The 22,132-nt window shown below is 43.5% G+C and overlaps 1 protein-coding gene across 1 annotated transcript in view; it reads left to right on the top strand.

Moving 5' to 3' along the window:
• HEATR6 (HEAT repeat containing 6) overlaps positions 1-21,596 on the top strand; it is a 21,669-nt gene extending 73 nt beyond the window's left edge. The window contains exons 2-21 of the mRNA XM_025210933.1: positions 102-161; positions 2,123-2,230; positions 2,708-2,848; positions 4,767-4,882; positions 6,331-6,445; positions 6,815-6,916; positions 7,450-7,587; positions 8,804-9,087; positions 9,492-9,669; positions 10,379-10,585; positions 11,163-11,262; positions 11,521-11,873; positions 12,568-12,690; positions 13,611-13,697; positions 14,984-15,118; positions 16,339-16,461; positions 18,541-18,665; positions 19,499-19,595; positions 20,060-20,264; positions 20,993-21,596. Of these exons, the coding sequence (XP_025066718.1) occupies positions 102-161; positions 2,123-2,230; positions 2,708-2,848; positions 4,767-4,882; positions 6,331-6,445; positions 6,815-6,916; positions 7,450-7,587; positions 8,804-9,087; positions 9,492-9,669; positions 10,379-10,585; positions 11,163-11,262; positions 11,521-11,873; positions 12,568-12,690; positions 13,611-13,697; positions 14,984-15,118; positions 16,339-16,461; positions 18,541-18,665; positions 19,499-19,595; positions 20,060-20,264; positions 20,993-21,543 (3,348 nt within the window). The 3' untranslated portion in view covers positions 21,544-21,596. The remainder of the gene's footprint in view (positions 1-101; positions 162-2,122; positions 2,231-2,707; positions 2,849-4,766; positions 4,883-6,330; positions 6,446-6,814; positions 6,917-7,449; positions 7,588-8,803; positions 9,088-9,491; positions 9,670-10,378; positions 10,586-11,162; positions 11,263-11,520; positions 11,874-12,567; positions 12,691-13,610; positions 13,698-14,983; positions 15,119-16,338; positions 16,462-18,540; positions 18,666-19,498; positions 19,596-20,059; positions 20,265-20,992) is intronic.
• Positions 21,597-22,132: the final 536 nt, after the last annotated feature.

Genomic DNA, 22,132 nt, shown 5'->3' with positions numbered 1-22,132 from the left:
CCCGGCCTCACAGGCCTAGGCGGGGCCGGGCGGGGGGTGACACCACAGCACAGGCCCGTGGGCCCCGCCCCCACGCCCCGCCCCCACACTGAAGGGCCCAGACGGTTGGTGATTGTGCCCCTCTCCTCAGCGCTCCGTTTTGGGCCCCCGCTACAGAAAGGGTGCGGACATGTTGGAGAGTGTCCATTGGGGGGCGATGAAAACGGTTGGGGGGTCAGGGGACAGGACTGGTGAGGACAGGAAATGGGTTTATTTAGGCTGCATTACCGTGGCGGTGAGGCCAACTATGCTATATAAAGACCCCAATGGCTGCAGCAGGCAGGTGAAGATGGCGTACGTTTCAATGGCTGTGAAGGCGGATGAAGGCTGCGGTGGAAGAGTAACCCTGGTCGTCGTGGAGCTCCTTGCCGCCCTCTGCCGAGATCCGTGCGGTTGCTGATGTGCATCTTCCTCATGGAGAACAAGTCACGCTGGAAACAGAAGGAAAGCAAACGAGACCAAGAAATGCCACCTGTGACATTTGCCAGAAGGATCGGCCTTCGTAAGCATCAGCGGATTCATCTGCAACCCTTTGCTTGACCCGTGGGAGCGATCCTCCTCGACCGTGAGGGATCGCCGCCGCCGACAGAGGATGGAGCCGGACTGGTCTCAGTGGTGGCAGATGACACAACAAGGAGCCATGGGCTCCAGTTGCAGCAAGGGGGAGTTTAGGTTGGATATTAGGAAAAACTTTCTCATGAGGAAGGTAGTAATGCACTGGAACAGGCTGTGAAACCTCCGTCCGTGGAGGTTTTTAAGACCCAAGTAGACAAAGCTTTGCTGGGATGATGTAGTTGGAGCTGGTCCTGCTTTGAGCAGTGTGTTGGACTAGATGCGACCTCCTGAGGTCCCTTCCAACCCTCATTTTCTATGATTTTATGACCCGGTATTGGCAGCTACGGGATGCTGGGTCCTGGCAGCTGTGGGGCACTGTTGGGACCCCGAGTCGGCAGCTGCCGTGATGAGAGTCCCCTCAGTTGCAGGACTCCCAGGCCTAGCTGGGCATGGTGCACCGTTGCAGCTGATGGGACCCCAGCCAAAGGGGGGAAGCCTGCTACACATGCAAATTAATACTGGATATAGTTTTATATATAGCAAATTTATAGCAACCAGCTATAAAGTTAGCACACATTGTCAAGATCTAATGTTATAGCTGGTTGGACCTTTTTATGGCATGATGGGTACTTTGCAAGTCTCAGTTAATTGTGCAGTTGACCAGCAAATTGCACATTATCTGTAAGATGCAGAGGGGCCTTTAGGGTGATCTTTTCTTGGACAAACTCTCGTTGGGGTAGAGTTAGCTGTCGAATGCAGGATGTTCTTCCTCAGGTCTCTTGCCTCTCACATAATTTGTGGACCACCATGGCTAGAGCATCACTCTCACACTAGTGTGATAGCGTGAAGCATGTGGGCAGGATCAGCAGCTCCTGGTGACAGCATCTTTGGTTTATGTGTAGTGCCTGGGGGAGAGTGATGGGCATGGTTAACCTGGTTGTTAGCCCCTTACTGGAGCGTTTCTTGGCTGTCACTCTGATAATCAGCTGTGTGTTAGCAACCTTTTGTAGGGGGATGTTGTAACTACACATTTAGGGGTATATCATATCTCATGTGCCACTTCACCATTAAGCCAGGACTGTTATAGGATTGCCTTGTCTTTTCCTTGTGGGTTTTCCCAGAAGTCTGATAGCTTTTCTTTTCACTTTGAAAATACTAAAGATAACCATACATTTTTTTTAGGCGCTGCTTGTTCCATGGATTCTTTTGCCTTTATATACTTTTGGGTTTAAAATTTTGTTTTTCCGGTGCTGATTTCTTAAGTGGAGATTTGCATGTCTGGAGGCTGGTCTTGCAGTTGGAGTCATGTTTGTAGGTGCCTCTGTCTGTAAAGCAGCCCAGTATAGTCGGAGAGGTGCACTGCTTAGCAGTTTCACAGATGGCAATAGGGCGCTCTCTGGATTCAGGTGTTCCAAGCAGACGGGGTCAGTTGGCCAGCAGGGCCTTAGCAGGTGGGTTGGTCTCCCCTCTGCAGCTTACAGTGTGAAGCATCTACGTGAGAAATTGCTCTTTTCTCTCATTTTTCCAGGATGTTTGCGCTGTACTTGTTCAAGCCTGCCAACTGGTTCATCTCAGCCAGGAGCATCTTGTTAGCAAAGTCTCTCAGCTTATTCATCATCTACTTAACCGATTTCAGGTATGGAAGATCTGGTTCTGTCCCTACCCTTCCCACTAGATGTGGATATAGACCAAAGAGGCTCTTGCCTCCATGGGACAGGGACAGTAGGGAGGATGTAATACAAATGCACTTGGACTTTTGCTTTGTCATTGGTTCTGTACTGCCATTCTTCTCATCAGCTGCCGTAGCTTGGAGGTGCATGGCTAAAGGGTTGCTGATGTAAAAGCCACATGTGTTCAGCTTCTGAGTTGATTTAGACCTTTGTGTGTCATGTAACCAGGCTAGGGGAGACGAAAAAAAATCTCTCTCTTCCCAAGAATCTCATAGACATTTCCTCAATGCAGGCTGCTTTTGAAGCAGCATGTATTTCCAACAGCTACATCATTTGGGTCAGTACCCCCCTAGGGGAATATTCCCTAATTTCAACACTGTGCAGGATAATGAGGATATCTTTCAAGAGCTGGTTTTTCATTGTGTACCTTTCTCTGATGACAGGTCTCAGTTGATGAGCAGGATCTGGATTTTCTTCTCGGCTATTCCATCGCCGCGCTTAAGCAGTGCAGCTCTTGGACACACATTGAGATTCTGCAAGCCTTAGCAACTCTTGTTTACAATAATGGACCTAAATGTCAGAAGGTAGGTTGGCGGCATTGTGAAATGTATTTATGTATTTCAAGCAACCTCCAGCATTTCAAATCCTTTCCTCTTCTCCAAAAGAAATACAGAGCTTGCCTTATTCCTGGGGAAGCGTGCTCCTGATATGAGCTCCCTTTTATGATCGTATCTGTAACTGAAGTGTAAAATGTATTTCAGGGATGTTGGAATTTTCATCAAACCAAGCATTATGTAGCAATGAAATTCAGAGCTGTTACCCCTTATTGTATTAGGGTAAGAAAGGTACATTTAAGCCAGCCAGCAATTTTCAGTTGGCTCTGTAGTGAGGTTGTGTCAAATCCCTTGCATTTCTGTGCTTTAAGGACTCCCCATGTGCTGATGTATGAGTTCTCCAAGCAGTGCCTCCTATGGAGTTTGTCCTATTAGCAATGCAAGTGAAAACAAAACAAAAAAAAAAGGAACATTGCTGTGAAAATGCAAACAAAAAAATAGGGGATAGCGCAGCCTAATGCATGCCTGATGTGTGTGTGTTTGTGTGCAGGTGCCAGGTATCAGAAGTCTTCTGTAGGTTCCCAGCTCTGTGTGAGCAAGCAGGAGGAGTTGGGGTAGGCAGTGTGAATGCACTGTGGCACCCCTTGCAGATTTGCAATGCAGGAATCGCCTGGTTCAGGCAGAAAAGTCTCCCTGCCCCAAATTCCTTTGCCCCTATCAGCTGAAAGAGTGAGAGGCTGTCTGTGCAAACAGGGACTTGGAGAGATCTGGCAGGTTCTTCCCATCCCAGGCACCCTGGCACTAAACACATGTAGCCTTGCTTAGAGAGGGCAAGGTAGCAAGGGGCCCCAGTCATACTTTCACTTCCTGTGCTGGTCTTGAGCTATAGCAGTGGACGTGATCCACCTCTTTATGGGGGCCTGCTCCCTGCCGCAGGGGCACGTTCCTGTGTCCAGGGCAGCTTTGGATTGTGCAAATTGTTCAGGAACTCTGAGATTCATGCAGCAGCGGGACTGAGCTCTAAGCAGTGCTACCGAGGACCACATCAAGCATTGATGCCAGTTAGCCTGAAGTCTCAGATGCTTTACTTGGCCTGTACTTGATGCTTGACTGTTACTGCTGTTTGATCTACTGCCGAGAACTCTTGATCCATGGGCAGTCTCCATGAGACCACTGACTTATTGCAGCCAATAGGATTGTTGCTTGCATAGTAGCTGAGGAAGAACCGTGGTGATTAGCTGAGCTGCTTCTGTGGTCACAATGGCACCACTGAACAGGTAGTTGAGCCATTGACTTGGATCTATCGGGGAGCCTATATTGTATAACCATAGTAATTAGATGCAACACATTTTAGTAACTTAGTGTAATTGCAACCTGTTTCTTCAAACAGCTTCTGCCAAAGAGTTCAGTTAGTTTTAACTACATGAAAAGTGTAACTTGCCTCGGTTAATCCGTTCTTAAGATCTTTTAAGACAAAGAAAAGATGGAAACAGGAGCTACGTTTCTTCAAGGACACTTCTAAGTTAACTTTAATTCAAAAAGTGATAGATTTGCTTGTACATGATCAGAAACACCTTCTGTGCTTGAAGAGCAAATGCTGTAAGTCTGGGGAAGATGCCCTCTTTATAAACCGTTTGAATCCCTGTTTACGTGCAAATTAGAACCTAATCTTAACTTTGGTCACAGTCGATGGTTTTGTAATGCTGAACAAGAAAACTTTGCAAATGAACATTGTCTCTTCAGAAGATGTGCAGATCTTAATTCTGCTTGAATCTCACCGTGAAATCTAATCTGTGTTTAGTGTATGCATATCTGGGCATTAGATTTAATGAGCAGCTTTATTTGTTTGATATTCCAAAGTCAGGCGGGAATTTACCAACTGACTTGTATTTGCCAGATGGAACGCTGGATCTTGCTGGCCCATAACAACTGTTATGGTTTGTTTCAGTACCTCCCAGATTTGCTGGGGAAGAACGGACTCCTGGTACAGTTCAGTGGCCCATGTCAGACTGACTGGGATCTTCGGAGGGCAGCAGTGCACAGCATGGCCAACCTGTGTCTCAGGTATTACGCGAGTATTTCCAAGCGGTTGGTACAGAGGCTGTAAAAGAAGAGCCTTTTGGAGCACTGAGAACTGATTTGTTTTTTCCCCTTTCCACAAAAAGCAAATGCAAGACCCACATGCTGATTTCAGGACTATGTTAATAAGTCAGGTTATGCAGCTCTTTCCAACACAGATCTATGGTCGTAATGACGAGTGTGGGACTTATGTGAGCAGATGTCAAGGGGCCCCAGTCATACTTCCCGTTCCTGTGCTGGGGATGTGACTTGTAATGACTCCAAAATCCTTCACTACACTGTTGAAATACACGGAAAACTTTTGCTTCCTTGCCTACGACACAGACTGAATAATTAATCAGTTTTAAAAAGTTTGGCTCTGCTCTCTAAGGAGTTCTGTGATTATGAAGGAAGGCTTAAGAGCTTGCTAATTGCAACCCATGAAAAGGGCTTCTGGAGGAGACCAGATCTATTTGAAATGAGCAAAGTATGGCCAACCTCTGGCAGTTTGGGAAAATCACTCATACTGCTTGAGTCTTGTGAACTTCATTGCAATTGCATCCTGGTAACTTGAGATAATTAAATATCCTAGCACCAGCTGCTTGGGCACCCAGGACAAAAAAGGTTGTTTAATGAGCCACTGCACTAATGGCCATGCTCTAACAAGCTCATATCTAAGCAGCAGAGATTGGAGTGTCTAGCAGTTGCTTTCTACAGGAAGCAAGCTAGGTGGCTATTCACAAAAGGGAGACCCACCTTAATGTGCTGAAACAATAATATTTTTAAACTCAGGGAAATGCTAAATCTTTTTGAGATTCTTTTAAGTGCTAATTCTTCGAGTATACAAGCTTCACTTGTGCAGTGGGACCTGTGCCTGCTGTGGGTGGGCCAAAAAGAATAACGACCCCGCTCGTGTTAATGTAATTCTGTACATCTTGCATCAGCGCAGAGCTAAAGCATGGATCCTGTTCTTAAACTATTGTATTACTGATGGGAGATCTCAGTTTCATGTCTTTAGATCCTACTGCTATAAGATCAATGGGACTCCTGCTATGGTTTATTTTTATTTTATTATGTGAGCACTTGCTTTTTTCTTTTAAGCTTCTGCTCCTTGTTCTTTAACAAGGTTTGGCAATAGTTAAAACAGTCAGGCATGTATATATGACTTACGCAGCTTTTCAAGCCAAGTACAAGACTCTGCTTTAATCAGGAAGGAGAAGACCGAATTAGGGCAGATGTAAGGTACACTCAAATAATCCTAACCAGTATATTTAGTGTTTCCACATGGCTTTCCTAGTGCTGGGGCTTCTTCCTTTTGTAAGAGCCAAAATGCACTGCCTTTATCCCACTGTTTCTTTTCCTCAGGGGAAAGCTAGATGTGTGCTAGTGTGCTAGTTTGGATAACTTGATCCTGCAATCTACTGATTGATTGGCTGTATCTGCTTCCATTTTAGTGTTCCTGGACAGCCGTACTTGGATGAATCTTACAGGAATCTCTGCTTTCAAACTTTCTTGAATGTTTTACAGTCTTCAAAAGCCCCTGATGTAGATGACATCACTTTTTGCATGGTATGTATGAAACTAGCAGATGAGAATATTATCTTTAGAAAGTTGTCCAGCTGCAGAATTTCAGAAATCTGGCAGTTGAGCATCCAGACCTCTTTTTAAATTTCACTTCAGACTATTCAGTCTATTATAATCAAAGGTATCCTGTTTGGCAGAAACCATGTACTGTTCTTGTGATTTGGAATATTGTCAGTGGAGACTTTGCTCCGTTTGCTAAACACGTTTTACTTGGGTAACATCAAAAATAGTTTCAGGCATCTCATTGGTTCCCAGCAGTCATTGTTTTGCCCAGTGGATGTCAGAAGTTCATCACTCGAAATTAAAGTTATTTCCTTTGAGGAGGAAAAATAGCTCATTCCAAGCTGTTTTCAGTTATTACAGAATGCCTTGAAAGGTATCCAGTCACTCTTAAATGGCGGGAAGATGAAGCTAATGCAGACTGATCAGCTTGGGTCTCTTCTTGCAGTATTAAAGGTGAATATCTTTTTGTTTTGAATCAAGAGTTCTCAAAACTGTTTCCGGAGACAGGCTGTATAGTCCATGGCCATGTTTCACTTCAGGTAGGAAGAGAGAGGATGGAAGACAGCTAAAAATGGGGGAAGAGCTTAGGTGTAGGGAAGGAAGGGGAGATTGAAAAGCAGAACAAAGGGAGCAGGGAAAAGGGGAGAAGTTCCCTATAGAACACATGATTTCTGTTGCTTGCACTTCCAATCATAAAAAAGTGATTGTGATGCCTTGAAAACTGAAAGATTCATCCAGTGAGCTTCAGCACCCAAATCTCCCTTATGTCCTATTAGAAACAGTTGAATTCCAGCTACCTTTGGGGCATAAGGCATGCTTATCAGAGGATCAAAATTACTTTACAGATATGGCAGTGAACTATAGGTGCAAATAAAAAGACCTATTGAAAGCAGTTGACAGTCCCCTAAACAAATATATGATGATTCTTTGCTCTTCAAAATGGAGTGGAACACTGATGTTTTGTGGTTTTTTTATTACTTTTCTAGAAATGCATGTTTTATGGGCTTCCTGGCCTGAACATAGAGATGCCTGCAGTGCTGTATCCAGCTCCTTTGCCTCAGTATGACAAAAGATCACCTGTCAAACAAGAGCAATCAGAATTGAGCACCTTTAAGCAAACAGGGGTAAAGTCAAATTCCAGCTTTTGTGACTTTCTGTGCGTCTGTCTGTTTGCACTTGTATGGTTCCTGACAGCACGGATGCCTGAAAGGGCCTTTGTGTTCTCAGTGCATGACGTCTCCCACATTGCTTGCCTGTAATGATATTGATCAGAAATCTCTGCATTTTGAATAAAAATTGCTCTGTGCACTCAGTCAGATGACTAAAACAGATGGTTCTGCTGAGATTGATTTGACTGACTGTAGCTGTGTGCATCAGTTATTCATTTGTTGCCAAGAATTCTTGGCCTACACACAGGAGCTGGGTGTTTGCAGACTAGCTGCAGCATTACATTTGACAAGAAACATTACTTCTTTGCTAACACTTACATAACCATTGCTCTTCTTACTAGAGAAGTTAAGCTTACGATTTTGCCCCTTATGTGCCTCTTAATCCCTCTCTGCCTCTGCAGTTTATTATTTAACCCCATGGACCAGTTTGGGTTACAGATTATATGAAAGACATTGGACAAAATAAAGGTGCATGGTCCTGTTGACTTGTAATCTTTTTTAATGTTAATGAGTATCTACTGTTAATCTAGGACTGCTTATTTAAAGCACTTGATAGGTCTGGTTCTCAAGTGCCTTCACATCCCTTCTCTTTCCCCCCGCCCTTTCTGGAAAAATTAAGAATTGCAAAAAATCTAGTAGTTGCATTGATACTTGGAGATTAGCATGTATATATTCCCAGAGCTTTGCATCTAAATATCCAGCTAAATCCATTTTATATCATGTACCTACATGATAATAAGGTATTAGAAAGAAAGCAAAGTACATGCTAATAAGTGGCATTTTTAAGATGCAGTAGACTAATAAGGTCTCATTGTGTCAGTGTGTATAATTATGTATAATTTATTGAACACTGTTCCATAGTAACAACTGAATACCTGTGACAGACACTTTTTTGGCTAAACTAAACTTCTTCACCTAAAAATAACTCCTCTAGTAGCTTATATAATGTGCAGTTCTTTGCTGGTGGAATTAATTACTGAATGCTCCGTGAGCTCATGGATTTTTGCTGCTTTTCAGGATTACTAGGGCCAGTCTCTTAGAAGAGATCTTGTTGGCATTGAAAGAGATTTCCAGAGTAATGAAATATTTTCTCGTTACCTAGGTCTTACTGTAGTCTCAGCATTTTTATGTTATGTGTTATCCCCCCACAAATATTTGCCTTTTAAAACAGAACCGAAGAAAAAAGTCCAAAGGGAAACAAAAGAAAGGGGAAGAAGTCAAAGAAGAGACGAGTGATGCAGGCAATGAATCAATCCGTGGAATAGACATCTTTAAACTACATTTGGGAGATGGGCAAAGCAGCCCGTGTTCAGATCCCCAGAATCGTACATTAGATGCTACATGTATGCCTGCAGGAAAGGATCATTTATCTTCATGCCACCCCAGCTGGAAAAGAATCAGTAGCAGTGAGTCAGAGTATTCTGATGCTGAAGGTGGAATACAAAGCAAAATGAGGTTATTGTTATTCATGTAAATGTACAGCACAGTAGCAATTGACACTGTTCATAACAATCAGGCTTGTGTGTATCATGTTAAATGGTGCTTTTTGTTGTTTCTGTAGATCTGGCACTGCTTTTGCACATGTGCAATGTTTTACCCTCCCTTATACATACAATTCCAGCCCTTTGTTCTTAAACAAAACTATTTGGGAAATCACATTCATTTTTGATTTATAGGTTGACTTGAAGAAAATTGCAAGGTAGTCGTTAGTACTGGTTTGAAAGTAAACTCCTTTTATTTTCTTCTGGTCTTAGATATTTTACTTGAAGTTGTTAATGCTAGCCAGTGCCACAGATGAACGAGGTTAAATCAGTTACTTTTCAGTGCTGCTATTAATTAATCTTTCTGTGTTGTTAAAGATCTTATCAAGCCAAAGTTCGACAAGGGGCTCTAGCCTGTTTCCTTTCCACTATAAAATCAATAGAGAAGAGAGTCCTTTATGGCTACTGGTCTGCATTTGTTCCGGATACACCTGGAATAGGCAGCCCTCAGTCTGTGTCCTTGATGACTATTGCTTTAAAGGATCCTTCTCCAAAGGTAAGGAAATCTGTTGTGGTGAAAGCATTGTATTCTCCAGTACTAGTCTTAAGTCTGCAATATAGTAGACAGTCCTGCTGGGGTCTTTGCTTTTGTTGCTGCTCCAGAAGAATAAGAGAAGATGCATTGTTCAGGGCAACAAAGGATATTGCATTTGCACTCAAGTGTTATGAGACCAGGCTGTTGGAGTTAAATTATTTTTTTCTGGGGGAATGAACTTTTGAGATGACAAGAGAATTTCCAGACTTTGTAAAAAGGGTTGCTAAAACTGGAAGAGAGAAGAGAACTTCTTATACTTCAAAATGAGAAGCGAGGGAGCACTGATAAAAATTCTTCATGCTGGGTAAGTACATAGGAAGGAAACTGAAAGGTTGAGTTGACAGTCTAAGAAAAGGGGAGTGAGAGGAAAGGAGACTATGGATAATAAGTGGCTTGCAAAGCCATGTCCACAAATATTTGCTATAGACGTTACTAAGAGCATAGATATGCATGTTTTTGGAGCAACCAAGAGCATTGTCTTAAGTGCCTTCATAAAATACTTCAACACGGATGGATTCCCAGATATTAGTAAAACCTAACACAGGTAATCCCTTTTATACTGAAGCCACATAGAATGGGAAGAAGCATGAGAAAGCGAGTCTTGTAATTTTCCTCCTGGTTTTTTGGGGTTTTTTTTGATTGAAACCATGGGAATATTTTGTCTTTTTAGACTCGTGCCTGTGCTCTTCAGGTTCTTTCAGCCATCTTGGAAGGTTCTAAGCAATTCCTTTCTGTAGCCGAAGATGCAAATGACCACAAACGAGCTTTTACTCCCTTCTCTGTGACTATTGCTTCCAGTGTCCGAGAGTTGCACCGCTGTCTGCTGCTAGCCCTGGTGGCTGAATCCTCTGCACAAACACTTACCCAGATCATCAAGGTACTTGCTATCATCTGTGAAAATATGTATTCTGTAAATGCTTCAAATTCAGCCTAAAACCAATCTCCTTGAAAGCAGACATACTCTACAGATGTGGCTTGCAGAATAAGATTATACATTAGTCCTTGGACTTGTTTGGACCCTTTCTTACAAGATTGAGTTAGGTCTGCCTGGAAAGTCCCATTGTTTTCCATCTAGTGTGGCCAGCTTGTCTCCACATTTCTGTTATGACATCTCTTCTGTGTTGTGTGGAGGTAGGAAGAGCTGCTGGAGAATTCAGGGTCCAGAAATTATTTTCCGTTGTCTGGTTGAGTCTTTTCCTTTTTATAATGGCAATTTTGATTCGGATTCTTAATGTCTTGATTGGCTGGCAGTTTGTGCTTTTGAACCACATGTATTCTAAAAGCCAAGTTTATGGGCCAGCTGTTCAAACACCAGCTGTTCAGTGATGACTTTGATTTTTTGTAGGTGTAGTCAGGTATTTAGCTGTCTGAGTGATCTAAATTGCAGGTATAGGAAGCGGCTGGCTGAAGATGTGATGATCATGCTTCATCTGATGTTCTCTTGTGTGTTTTAGTGCCTTGCAAACTTGGTAGTGAACGCACCATATAACCGCCTGAAACCCGGTCTACTGACAAGAGTGTGGAACCAGATAAAGCCATACATTCGTCATAAAGGTTTGCATTTTATTTGACTGGATTCTCTTTCTGGTTTGTATATATCTCACCTTAATTCAGTGTAGATTCTTGCTAATGACTAAGGCTTTTATGTGTAGTAAATTTTCCTATGATAAGCATGGAAATAACCACAGTGCTTGGTCTCTCACAGGGAGATTCCACCAGCCACTGATGCTCAGAAGCCCTGCCAAGCTGAGACTTGTCATAGCAGTGTCATGGTGTTCACCTTGTTATCTTTTTCTGTGTTCTTTTTAACAGATGTTAATGTTCGAGTTTCTAGTCTCACCTTGTTGGGAGCTGTACTGTCTGCTCAGGCTCCCTTACCAGAGGTGCAATTGCTTCTACAACAACCAAGTTCTTCGGGACTAAGTAACAGTGGAAGCGCAACTCCTCATCATTGCAGTTCCTCTGACTGGTGGAGAAAAGCACCTCCCTCTGAAGGGGAGCCTGCTGCTAAGTCAGAAAGTGCATCTTCAGAGCCCTGCTGGCTCATCCGTCTCTGCACCTCCATCATTATTCTCCCAAGAGAAGATTCCTACTCTGACAGTGATGCTAGCTTCGCTCCTGGTACTGTGCATGAACCATCTCCTGTTCGATTGGAGGCGTTACAGGTAGGAATGGCCAGCTTTTGAAAGAGCCAAGTGATCAATAAAGTGAAGTAAAAATGCTACTTCACCTGCAGCAGTAAGCGGTTCTGGTTTTTGATGGAGTATGCATCTATATAGGATATGACTTTTATTTGGGACCTTTCATTTGTGAAACTCTCTTTACCTTATCAAATAGAAATGACTTTTTATAAAGGGCTATTATCAGTGAAATATTGACAGACTATAGACGACTTTGGCACAAGCAGAGAAATATACAGCAGTATCGACACTTGTAATCTCAGTTCTAGGTTTCTTTGTGTAGCAACCCAGAAAAGGGTTTGGGGAAAAACAATGAGACTGCACATTACAGAAGCAAGGATGCTTGTCAGAGCTGACCTCATAAAACAGGGAAGCAGACTTCTTGGAGCTGTGGGACCTGTCCCTTTTTCACTTGGTCTTTTAGCTACAGGAGAGCTAGTTTAAACACAGTGAATAATTTGTCAGGAGTTGCTACCTGACTGTGCTTTCCCCAAATTGTATCAAACAAGATAACAGAGTTATACACATCTTAAATTTCTTTTGGATTCTCTGTGTTGTGAGATATAGCTGTCCTAGTAAAACTCAGGCATCTTACATGACAATACTGTAAAGTGTTTCATGCCTTTTTTATGTGGAAAATTCCACTCGGCCTTTATTTTTTTCTCTCCTGTATCTGCAGGTCTTGGCGCTTCTCGTAAAGGGCTATTTCTCCATGGCCCAGAATTATTTGTTAGAGTTTGGAGAGGTGGCTTGCAAATGCATGGAGGAAGCAGATCCATCTATTCAGCTCCACGGTGCCAAGGTAAGAGCTTGTAGAAATGCAGTTCTCTCTCTTCCAGGTTTTCCTCTATACCAGTGGGTTGTTTTTTTCAACCAGGAGACCATGAAATCCTTTTAAAGATGCCATGCTACATTTGCATTGTGAGGTGTACAATAACTACACAATTCACAAGGTAAACCCAGAGATTTCAAATAGGAATCCATAGGGTCAAAAACCTGCTGACATGTTGTGGGCTTTGTGAGTTCTGTGCTCTGTTTTTCTGTAACCAAGAAATGAATGAAAGCTAAGAGCACACTTTTTTTGAGGGGCACCTTGAGTCTAAAAAGGTTGAGAACCACTGCTCTATACATATGGTCTCAAAGCTTTTCTGGGTAAATCTAATATGAGACTGTATCTAATCCAAAGCAATGGTATGGAGAGGGATTGCTGAATGTGTTTTTGTGCCTCTTCCATACAGCACGCTATAAATGAGACCAGCCCTCCCGGTGCTGTAGCCCATTGTGAAATACTATACCCGAAGACATTGAGAAATACAGCGTTTGGCCCCGGTCTCGCATTCCTTGCACAGTTGTAATTCCACAGCTTTGAGTGGGAGTTCTGGGGGCACAAGGAGTCCAGAATTGGTTCTTATTTATTGCTTTAACAACAGTTGGCCCAGGAGCATGTGGTATCCAGAGCAAATAAAAACTCCCGAGTGACATTATTTGTATCCATCTCTGCCCAGCTGCTTCCATTACACTGCCCTGCTTAGAGATGCTATTTAGGAAGAACTTTTCCTCCAAGTTCTTGAGATACCAGGCTCTGATACCTCATAATGTAACATTACATTGCAGATGTTGTTCATTGTGTAAATGAATATGGTCTTTGCTAAGATCTCCACCATCAAGTAGCACTTGAGTTTGCTTTGATATGGAGCCAGTTCATTTTCATTTTCTTGGCAGCTTTTGGAGGAGCTGGGCACGGGCATAATACAACAGTACAAACCAGATTCAGCCATTGCTCCCAGTCAGAGGGTACCTGTTGACTTGGTAAGTCTGTGGGCTTTTAGGGCTAGGATTCCACATAATTAAGCCTCAGTTCTTGAATCTATCAAATTCATAGCCTTGTCTGTTGTTATAGCAATCTGCAGAAAAATGAGAGCCTGCAGTAGCCACAGACATTAGTCTATTTAGGTTGCAAACTTGCAGTCTAAAGATCTACAAACAACTGCATTCACTCTCCTAACTGTTCTGGTTTATTATGATAGGCTGTATTCTGCTCTTAAATGAGCTGGCAGAGACTGTCACAGTTTATACTCATCATTCTAACACAGTGTGTGGGGTATTATCCAGAGAAACACAACCTGGGGGTATTAAAGCTGAATAAGCCTCCTGGTAAATACAAAGCTAACAAAAAAAAAAAAAAAAAAAAAGGCGGGGGGTGGGGATAACCACAAACTATGATGGGTGTTTCTTGCCTGACTATTTGAGATAGAAGGTTTATACTTTGAGGGGTCCTGGCAAGGTTAGTCACACCTAAAATTAGACTTAGGAGCGTCGTTTTAGGTTTGTGAGCAGGAGGAATATGTGGAAGCTGAGAGACCATATATGGTGCGGGTGCTACATCAGATCTGAAATACTCATACCAGCCACAGTGGCTTTTAATGCTGACGTGCTCTCTGATCTTATTTCGGTCTTCTGCAGGCTCACAAGGTGGCCAATAGCATAGCATGAGTGATCCTAGAGAGAGCCATCACTGAGGGATGTTTATTTGACAGGCCAAGCCAGTTCTGAAACTGGACCATAGCAGTATTGCAGGTCTGCTAAATCCTGCTTCCATGAATGGAAATCTTTTATAAACTAATTTGGGGCATGTTAAATTTTGAGGCTGCCAGCAGTAACCCTGGGAAATAGGAAATATCTCCACCAGCCGTGAATTTCTGTTACATGAGATGAACATAAATTGTCAGGCCAATTGAAATCCACAGCTGCATGGTTTTAAGAATGGAATTGTAATCCTACCTAAAGAAATCTAATCTGCATTTGTATGCCCCTGGGAAGGGAACAAATGGAACTGACTGAGTCCTTCAGCGCAGCAGTAAAACAAGCAGATGCTAAAAATGATTTGTGCAACTTCAGTGTGCAGCAGAAGTATTTTAAGATTTAAGGTTGTTGTAATAATTAGTTGGTATCATTTGGTATGAAGAGAGTCGTGGTGTGGAGGGGAAAAACCATCCATTTTAGTGATTAGATATGTTGGCAATATTGTGAAGCTCATCCAATGGCAGTATCCGTTGCATGGTTTCTAATTGGTAACACTAATTTCTCTGCTACAGGTGGTAAGGTTTTGGACTATGATGTTAAATGGTCCTCTACCTAGTGCCCTTCAGAATGATCAACACCCTACCCTTCAGACAAGTGCCTGTGATGCTCTTTCTTCTATCCTCCCTGAAGCTTTCAGTCATCTGAAGGTAAAGCTGTGAATTTTTAAGTACAAAGATCTTCTGGCTTTCTCCCTCTACCTACATTAACATGGAGTCTGTGCTGATTTTGCATGAAAGCCCTTCATATATTTTCACATGTTAAATCTGAGGAAACCGTGGCTGGTAAAGATCCAAAAGGCATTTGGTGGGGGCAGGATTTTCTAAAACCCTGAGCAGAGGTATCCAGGCAAAAAATAGCTAACCTCCATGCAGAAGTATTAACAGATAGCTCAGTTGTGTTGCATGGCAAGTGAAGGCTAAAGAGTCTCCATCTGTGGGGGAGATGTGGAAGCGACTGCTCTTTTGCTAATGAGATTTCATGAAAGGTGCAGGCAGCTGAGCTGGCAACATTGAGTAGCTTGGAGTTTTCCCCCCTCAGCTGACTGGGAAACAGTTTGCTATCCCAACCACAACTGAATGTGCGGGCACAGCTCTCCTTTAGCATGATGAAATATGCTTTTGTGCATTCAAGCCTGGGTAGCTGAAAGCCACTGTATTGTACAGCCGCACTCGTGTCACCGTGCCCTTCTTGAGTCGGAGAGCTCTGCCAGGTCTCATTTGCACAGGAATTGCTGGAGCAGCAGTATCTCTGCCATGTTCTTGGTCCAGCTTCTGCAAGTACAGCGTGTGTTCCACTGCTCTGCACTTTGATCCCCTGCACCCATTTCCCCTTGCCGACCATTCAGGGTCAGCCTGTGCCCACATTGACCTATGTCTATGATGCAGCACGATGGATTGCACTGCAGGCTCATAAATTTACAAGGGGAATTTAGCGTGCCGTGTCTGAAGTGCAGAGTGACTCTTGCAGTTCTCTGTTGTCACTGTAGCTCCTGCCATCCACCAGTGGCGAATTTGTAGCCTTCTCCAATCTTTAGATACTGCTTTTTATCCACTCTACGTGTGTAGCTGGTGCCACAATATCTACAAGATTTGGTGTGTTGAAATGAATGGGTGTCTTGTTTACCACCCCGGGGTAATTAATGTTTGAAGCTGGGATACTCCCATTTCCTATATAGCACCTGACAGCGCCCTTTATTTGTTCTCAAGTGCATTCTCATCAACTGCTTGTGCATGACCCGGGTTTTAACGTTTTAAACCTTCATTGGGTCTCTGCTCTTTTTTTATGACGTGGGAACCTCACAGCCCAATCATGCTGCTCGTGTTCTTTTTCAAGCTGCCCTTCCTTCAGTCACTTTTCCTCCCTGCAGGATGACTGCCAGATCCTGTGCATCACTCTGCTCCTCGGATTGAACCACAGCGAGAACCCACTGCTGAAAGCTGCCGCGGCACGAGCCCTTGGAGTCTACATCCTCTTCTCATGCCTTAGGCAGGTTAGAACTGGCCTGCTGAGCTACAAACTTCTCCTCCCCAGTGGGCCATTAACGTTCTGTGCTGAGAGCAGACCTCTGTGTCTGCCAAAGGGGGTGTATGCAACATTGAGGCAATAACTCAGAGAGGACGTTTGCATTTACTCTTCTCAGTCCTGCCTACCCTGCTCAGTGGGAACAATTGGCTTTAGACCCAGTGCAGTTCTTGTGCCGGAGACATGCCAGGAAGGGTCATGTCTATATACAAGTGTGAGATCCTCATTTCACTCCAGCCTCCTCATGGTAGCTGAACATACCCGAGTGGCTTAAAGAAGCTTATGAAAGCCCTAGCTCCAGCCAGAGAAGGATTGCTTGTTGGCAGAAACTATTAAAGGTAGCTGCTTGGCTGTCTCCTGAGGACTCCCGAGGTTGAGGCTGGAGTAGGAGAGGCAGGACAGTAGCACGTAACTCTGCAGGACTTATAGGCAGAGATGCACCCATGAGCAACTGATGACAGGCTGTGGTAGCTTAAGTGTTAGCTCTGGCAGTCTGGAGAGCAGAAGTGGAGAGGTGCCATGGTGGGTTAAAGCCATCTCAGTTCCCTGCCCCGGGTTGTGTGTTTGGTGCTTTACCTCCCAGAGGGTCCATACCCTGTATATTGGACGTAGGGGGTTCATAGGGAGTTACCTTCAGTACAGCATACAGTGGGGTATGGGGGAAGGAGTGCAACTATGCAGACTGACTGACTGTCCACCCTGGCTTTGATAGCAAATTGGAGTAGAGATATGAGCACCATTATGAAGCTGCACTAGCAATTGCAGAGAAACTTTGGTAAAGAGAGAATTTGGAGGAGACCTCTTCTTACCCTGATTCGACCACAGTTGTCTTTGCACAATCCACGTACTTGGGTTGTGCCTTTCTTCTGGGAATTGACTTCAAACCATTGGCACAGGGCTTACAGTTTCCTGTCTTGGAAAGTCATAGACAGGTCTGCTTTGATTTTAGTAAAGTCTTGGAGATGCCCAAAATGCTTGTAGAATGCAGTAGGACCCCCCTAGCATTAAAAAATGGCTGGGGCTTTGTATTACGCACAGGTGAGCATACAGGAAACCCCCGTTTAACACTGTTTTGCTTAGCGCTATGTTGCTATAACACTCATTTTAAATTGATACCCAATTCCACTTAGCGCTCAGCGAGTTTTGTTATAACACTTGTGGTCACCATCTTGGGTCATCAGAAACTTCAGATTTCGCTTAACACTAGCTTCGCTTAGCGCTCGGCTTTTCACGAACCAGTTAAGAGCACTAAGCGGGGGTTGCCTGTATAAATGAGGAGTTTAGCGAAAGGGTTTATAAAAATGGGGCTAACTTTCTGCCACAATTGAAAACACGTGTATTTGGAAATAGCGTTAGCTGTTGTTGAAAGTAAAGGTAGGAAGGTCAACCTCTGTGTACAGAATCAGTCCACAAAAATGCCAGTTTGCTTCTGGAGCAAACTCAGGCTGGTTGTAAAAAAGGATTCTCTTCTTTGTGCAACATGATTGCGAGCGTGCCAGTGGACAGATATGCCAGTAGCTGAAGTTGAGACTTTAAGCTTAAAATATTTTGAAAGAAAGTACTTAATAATATGCAAGGGAAAAGCAGCAAAATGTAACATACCACAGAAGGGAAGATTAATGAAACAGCTCAACAGGGAGTTGGGAGAAGCAATTACTTTTTTGACAATGGGATTTGATGAGAATGAGATTGGCAGCCCAGGTAATTATGCTCAAATCAAAGTAGCTCAAGCACCAATGAAACTCAGTCATACACTTGAAACCTTGTAGCACCAGCCACCAAGGAGAGTAGCAAATGTGGGCACCTTGTAGAGTTTATTGTTAATTAAAAGATCAAACAAAGCTGTGCTGGGAGCCCTGGAGATGTTGTAAAGTTGTTGCTTAATGCAGAAAGTTGCTTTTTGATGGATACAGTCTTTGTGCAGATTTTTGCTGTGATGATAAAGGTGAGGAAAGCGTACAGAGCTGAAGTCACCCAGCTTTGTTCGTTTTTAATAAAGCAGTTTTAATAATGACCGAGACTTTAACAGTGATTCTGAATTCTCCAGGATGTGATGTTTGTCGCAGACACTGCAAATGCCATCCTGAACTCCCTCCACGACAAGTCTCCAAACGTCCGTGCCAAAGCAGCCTGGTCCCTGGGCAACCTTACAGACACTCTCATCGTCAACATGTAGGTACTAGTCCTTCAGCTGCTTGGAGCTTCTGTGTGGCTTTCACTCTTTAGAACTAGCCTCTAAAAAACAAAGGCGTTGGCCTCCTTTCCTGGACAAAGTGTGCAATGACCTGTGTGCTGCCTTAGCATCAGAAGGTGCAAGAGGCTTTGCTAGTCCAGTTGTGAATAGACTATGTCCTCAAAGAGAGCTTTTTCCTGACAGCTTCTCATTGGAGGTTGGCCTAGCTTAAAGTCTTATGCAGGATCTGAGGTAACTCTGCCTCTTCCCAGTATTTCACCTCTAATTCATTTGTTGAATTCTGCACAGCTTCTTGGTTTCACCTCTTGTAGGAGTTGCACAGGTGATGCACTGCCAAAGAGAATGACTTAGTTGTATCATAATTCAATATTCCTTTGTTCTAGTATTATGTGAAAGGGAATATGGGATCACTGATAAACAAATTAACCAGTGCCAGCTGTAGTATAGAAAGTTGAGTCAACCTGCTATGAACCATTTGCTGCATTGAAAATGCATCTTGCTCCTACTGTTGGTGATTTATTATCCCCTGCATTTCAGTGTTGCTCCCCTGCCAACATGCAAATAAGCAGGGTTTCCTAACATTGCATTTAGATTAAGAAGCCTAATGTCACGTCCTTTTAAATAGTTAGCCATGTTCCTCTTAACTGAAAAGTTGGCCTGTAAAAATTGAGTGTATTGCTGATGGTAGTGGTTTATATATCCTTTATAGGGGACTGTTTGTTGTCTTTACCTTAGGATGGATAACCTTGCTTGGTGTTTTCCCATTGTAACAACTGTGGTCCTCAATATGTGTGTTTGTTTTTTTTGCCAGGGATTCTATGGGGCCAAGTTTCCAAGAAGAATTCTCCGATCTCTTGCTATTGAAAATGTTACGGTCAGCAGCTGAGGCATCCAAGGACAAAGACAAGGTATGTTGGGGGTGGTGGGGGCATGAAAAATCAGTGTAGAAAATTACAAGCTAGTCTTCATTACTTGCTTTGGTTACAGTATGTTTGGTTTGAGTGGTCCAGGGAAGCTGACAACGCCAATACAATACACAAACAAAACCTATGTGGTGAATTGTACAGTATGTTGACACCTCATTTACCAACAGTCAGAATCCACCATTAGCTTATTTTATTCTACGTTAACCTTCCATCTAGCAGTGGGGACTCCTGGTCCTGGGGCATCTAAACTGACCACTTTGAACTGTTCAGTGTAGTTGCTAACAGGGCTGCTTTTTTGGCAGGTCATAGGAAGTCAGTTAGTTTTGGAAAGATGTTGCATCCTTTCAGAGAGTTCTTTATGTTACTTTCCTTTGTACATCTACCTTGAGCCTTTGGCAAGGGTCTTTGCTATAAACTGGCCCTATAAACACCTTTTTGTGTTTCAGGTTAAGAGCAACGCAGTCCGAGCCCTTGGAAATCTGCTTCATTTCCTTCAGCCATCCCACATAGAAAACCCCAGATTTAATGAAGCCATTGAGGAGTCTATCCAGGCCCTGATTTCTACTGTCCAGAGTGAGGCCACCATGAAAGTGCGGTGGAATGCATGCTATGCACTGGGAAATGTATTCAAAAACCCTGGCTTGCCACTTGGTAAGTAACCACTTTTTTACTGCCGTCGTCTAAGGCATACACAGGTAGTTGTGCAAAAGCATAGGCTTGGGATTTTGCTGAGAAGACATCTGTCAGCAGGTTTGGAACAACAGGAAGAGTTTGAATCTTACTCTTGTATCCAAGGGTGGAAACTGGCCCTTAGTATACGTTTGATTATGTACGCACTCACGCACGTGGTAAATTTCGCTACCATGAATAAACTTACTGACATCCGTGCTTTAAACTGCAGCATGCTAGTGCTTGCAGGATTGAGGCGATAGCTGATATTAAAGGGTAGCAGCTAAAGATAATGTAGCAGGAATTCATTTTTATCCTCAGCGGAAACAAACAAAACACAGGGAAGAAGGTTTCCTTGATAAATGCCACCTGTTCAGTCACTGGGATTGCAAAACATCTGATTACCTAGAAATGATGATAGTCAGAGCTACACAACTGAATTTTAAATGTGACATCAATTGAGTGTCTACTTCATTCAAAAGCAGAAGGAAAGGGATTTGTTTTTAAACTTTGCCTGTAAAAATGTCGCTTTCTCCATTTAAAATTTCACTAGATTATGAAGTTAGTTGATAATATTTTGCTTATGGTAAAATCCCTACTCTTTAGCTAAAGACGCATGCGAATGGTGTAGCATGAATCTGTCTGAGGAGCTGCCATTGTGAGTTTGAGTTTGCACACGTTACTGACTTATGAGACTGTTTGTTCTCCAGGAGAAGCTCCTTGGACCACACAAGCCTATGATGCTCTTGCATCTGTGGTGAAGTCATGCAAGAATTTCAAAGTTCGGATCAAGTCTGCCATGGCACTCTCCATCCCCGACAAGAGGGAGTGCTACGGAACTACTAAACAGTTCAGCCAGATCTGGAGTGCCTTGGTTATAGCCCTGCAGAAGAGCGAGGACACGGAGGATTTTCTGGAGTTCAAATACAGCGCCAGCCTGAGAACCCAGATTTGCCAGGCACTGATTCACCTGTTGAGCTTGGCCCACACTACAGACCTCCCATTCATTCGGGACACACTAGCAGAAAACGGTGAGACAATCAGATCCTACATCCTGCAGTACATGAAATCAGGGGTTGAGGAGGACGATGCTGGAATGCAGCCAAACTCCCACGAGAGGGAGAAGATTTTGAAAAAAGCTATTGAGCATCTCTGTGGGATCGAGGAGCTCCTGGAAGGCAAAAGCAAAGTGGGGGTCGCTGCTTACCTAAAAGATATTATGACAAACCATGTCAATGCCACTGAATTAGCAGAGGCTTAGGAAGGTTCATGCAGTGTTTTACTGACCAATAAATGACGCCTTCTGATTCTGTGCGGGGGGGAGTACATGGTTTTCATTTATTCAGGAGGGCTGAAAAGGGGGTTGGCTGGTAACAGGTGAGAGTGTGTTATCATTTTGAAAACAAATGTCTTTATTCTTGATACATTTTATAAACACAGAGCCTTTTTATGAGCTTGTTTCAGAGCTATTTTATCACCGTGGGCTGCTATCTTTGGAAACACGGCTGTACAGCTGGTTTGTGGTAGAATCAGTTGTGTTGTCCGCCTTACCTGATCAGTTGTCACTGTGGGATTTGGTGCATTTTCTGTCACTCATACAGAAACCCACGTTGAAATAACTTCTCAAATCAAATACACTTAGACACCCTTCCTTCCCTACCTACTGTTCAGGGTGCAGGGTACCTGTGATTTCCTGTGTTTTGAACCCACGATTGATAGTTCGGGCAGGATGCTGCCAGGGCATCCCAGAAGCTGGGGTTCCTGGGATAATTCTGTTTAGAGCCTGAGATTTGTACAGAGGCTCTCAACTCTCCCAATTCCCTCACATCCCTTTGAAAATCTCTTCTCTA

Source organism: Alligator sinensis, unplaced genomic scaffold (genome assembly GCF_000455745.1).
Source record: "Alligator sinensis unplaced genomic scaffold, ASM45574v1 scaffold118_1, whole genome shotgun sequence".
Lineage (NCBI taxonomy): Eukaryota > Metazoa > Chordata > Crocodylia > Alligatoridae > Alligator > Alligator sinensis.
This window is presented reverse-complemented; position numbering and strand designations above follow the sequence as displayed.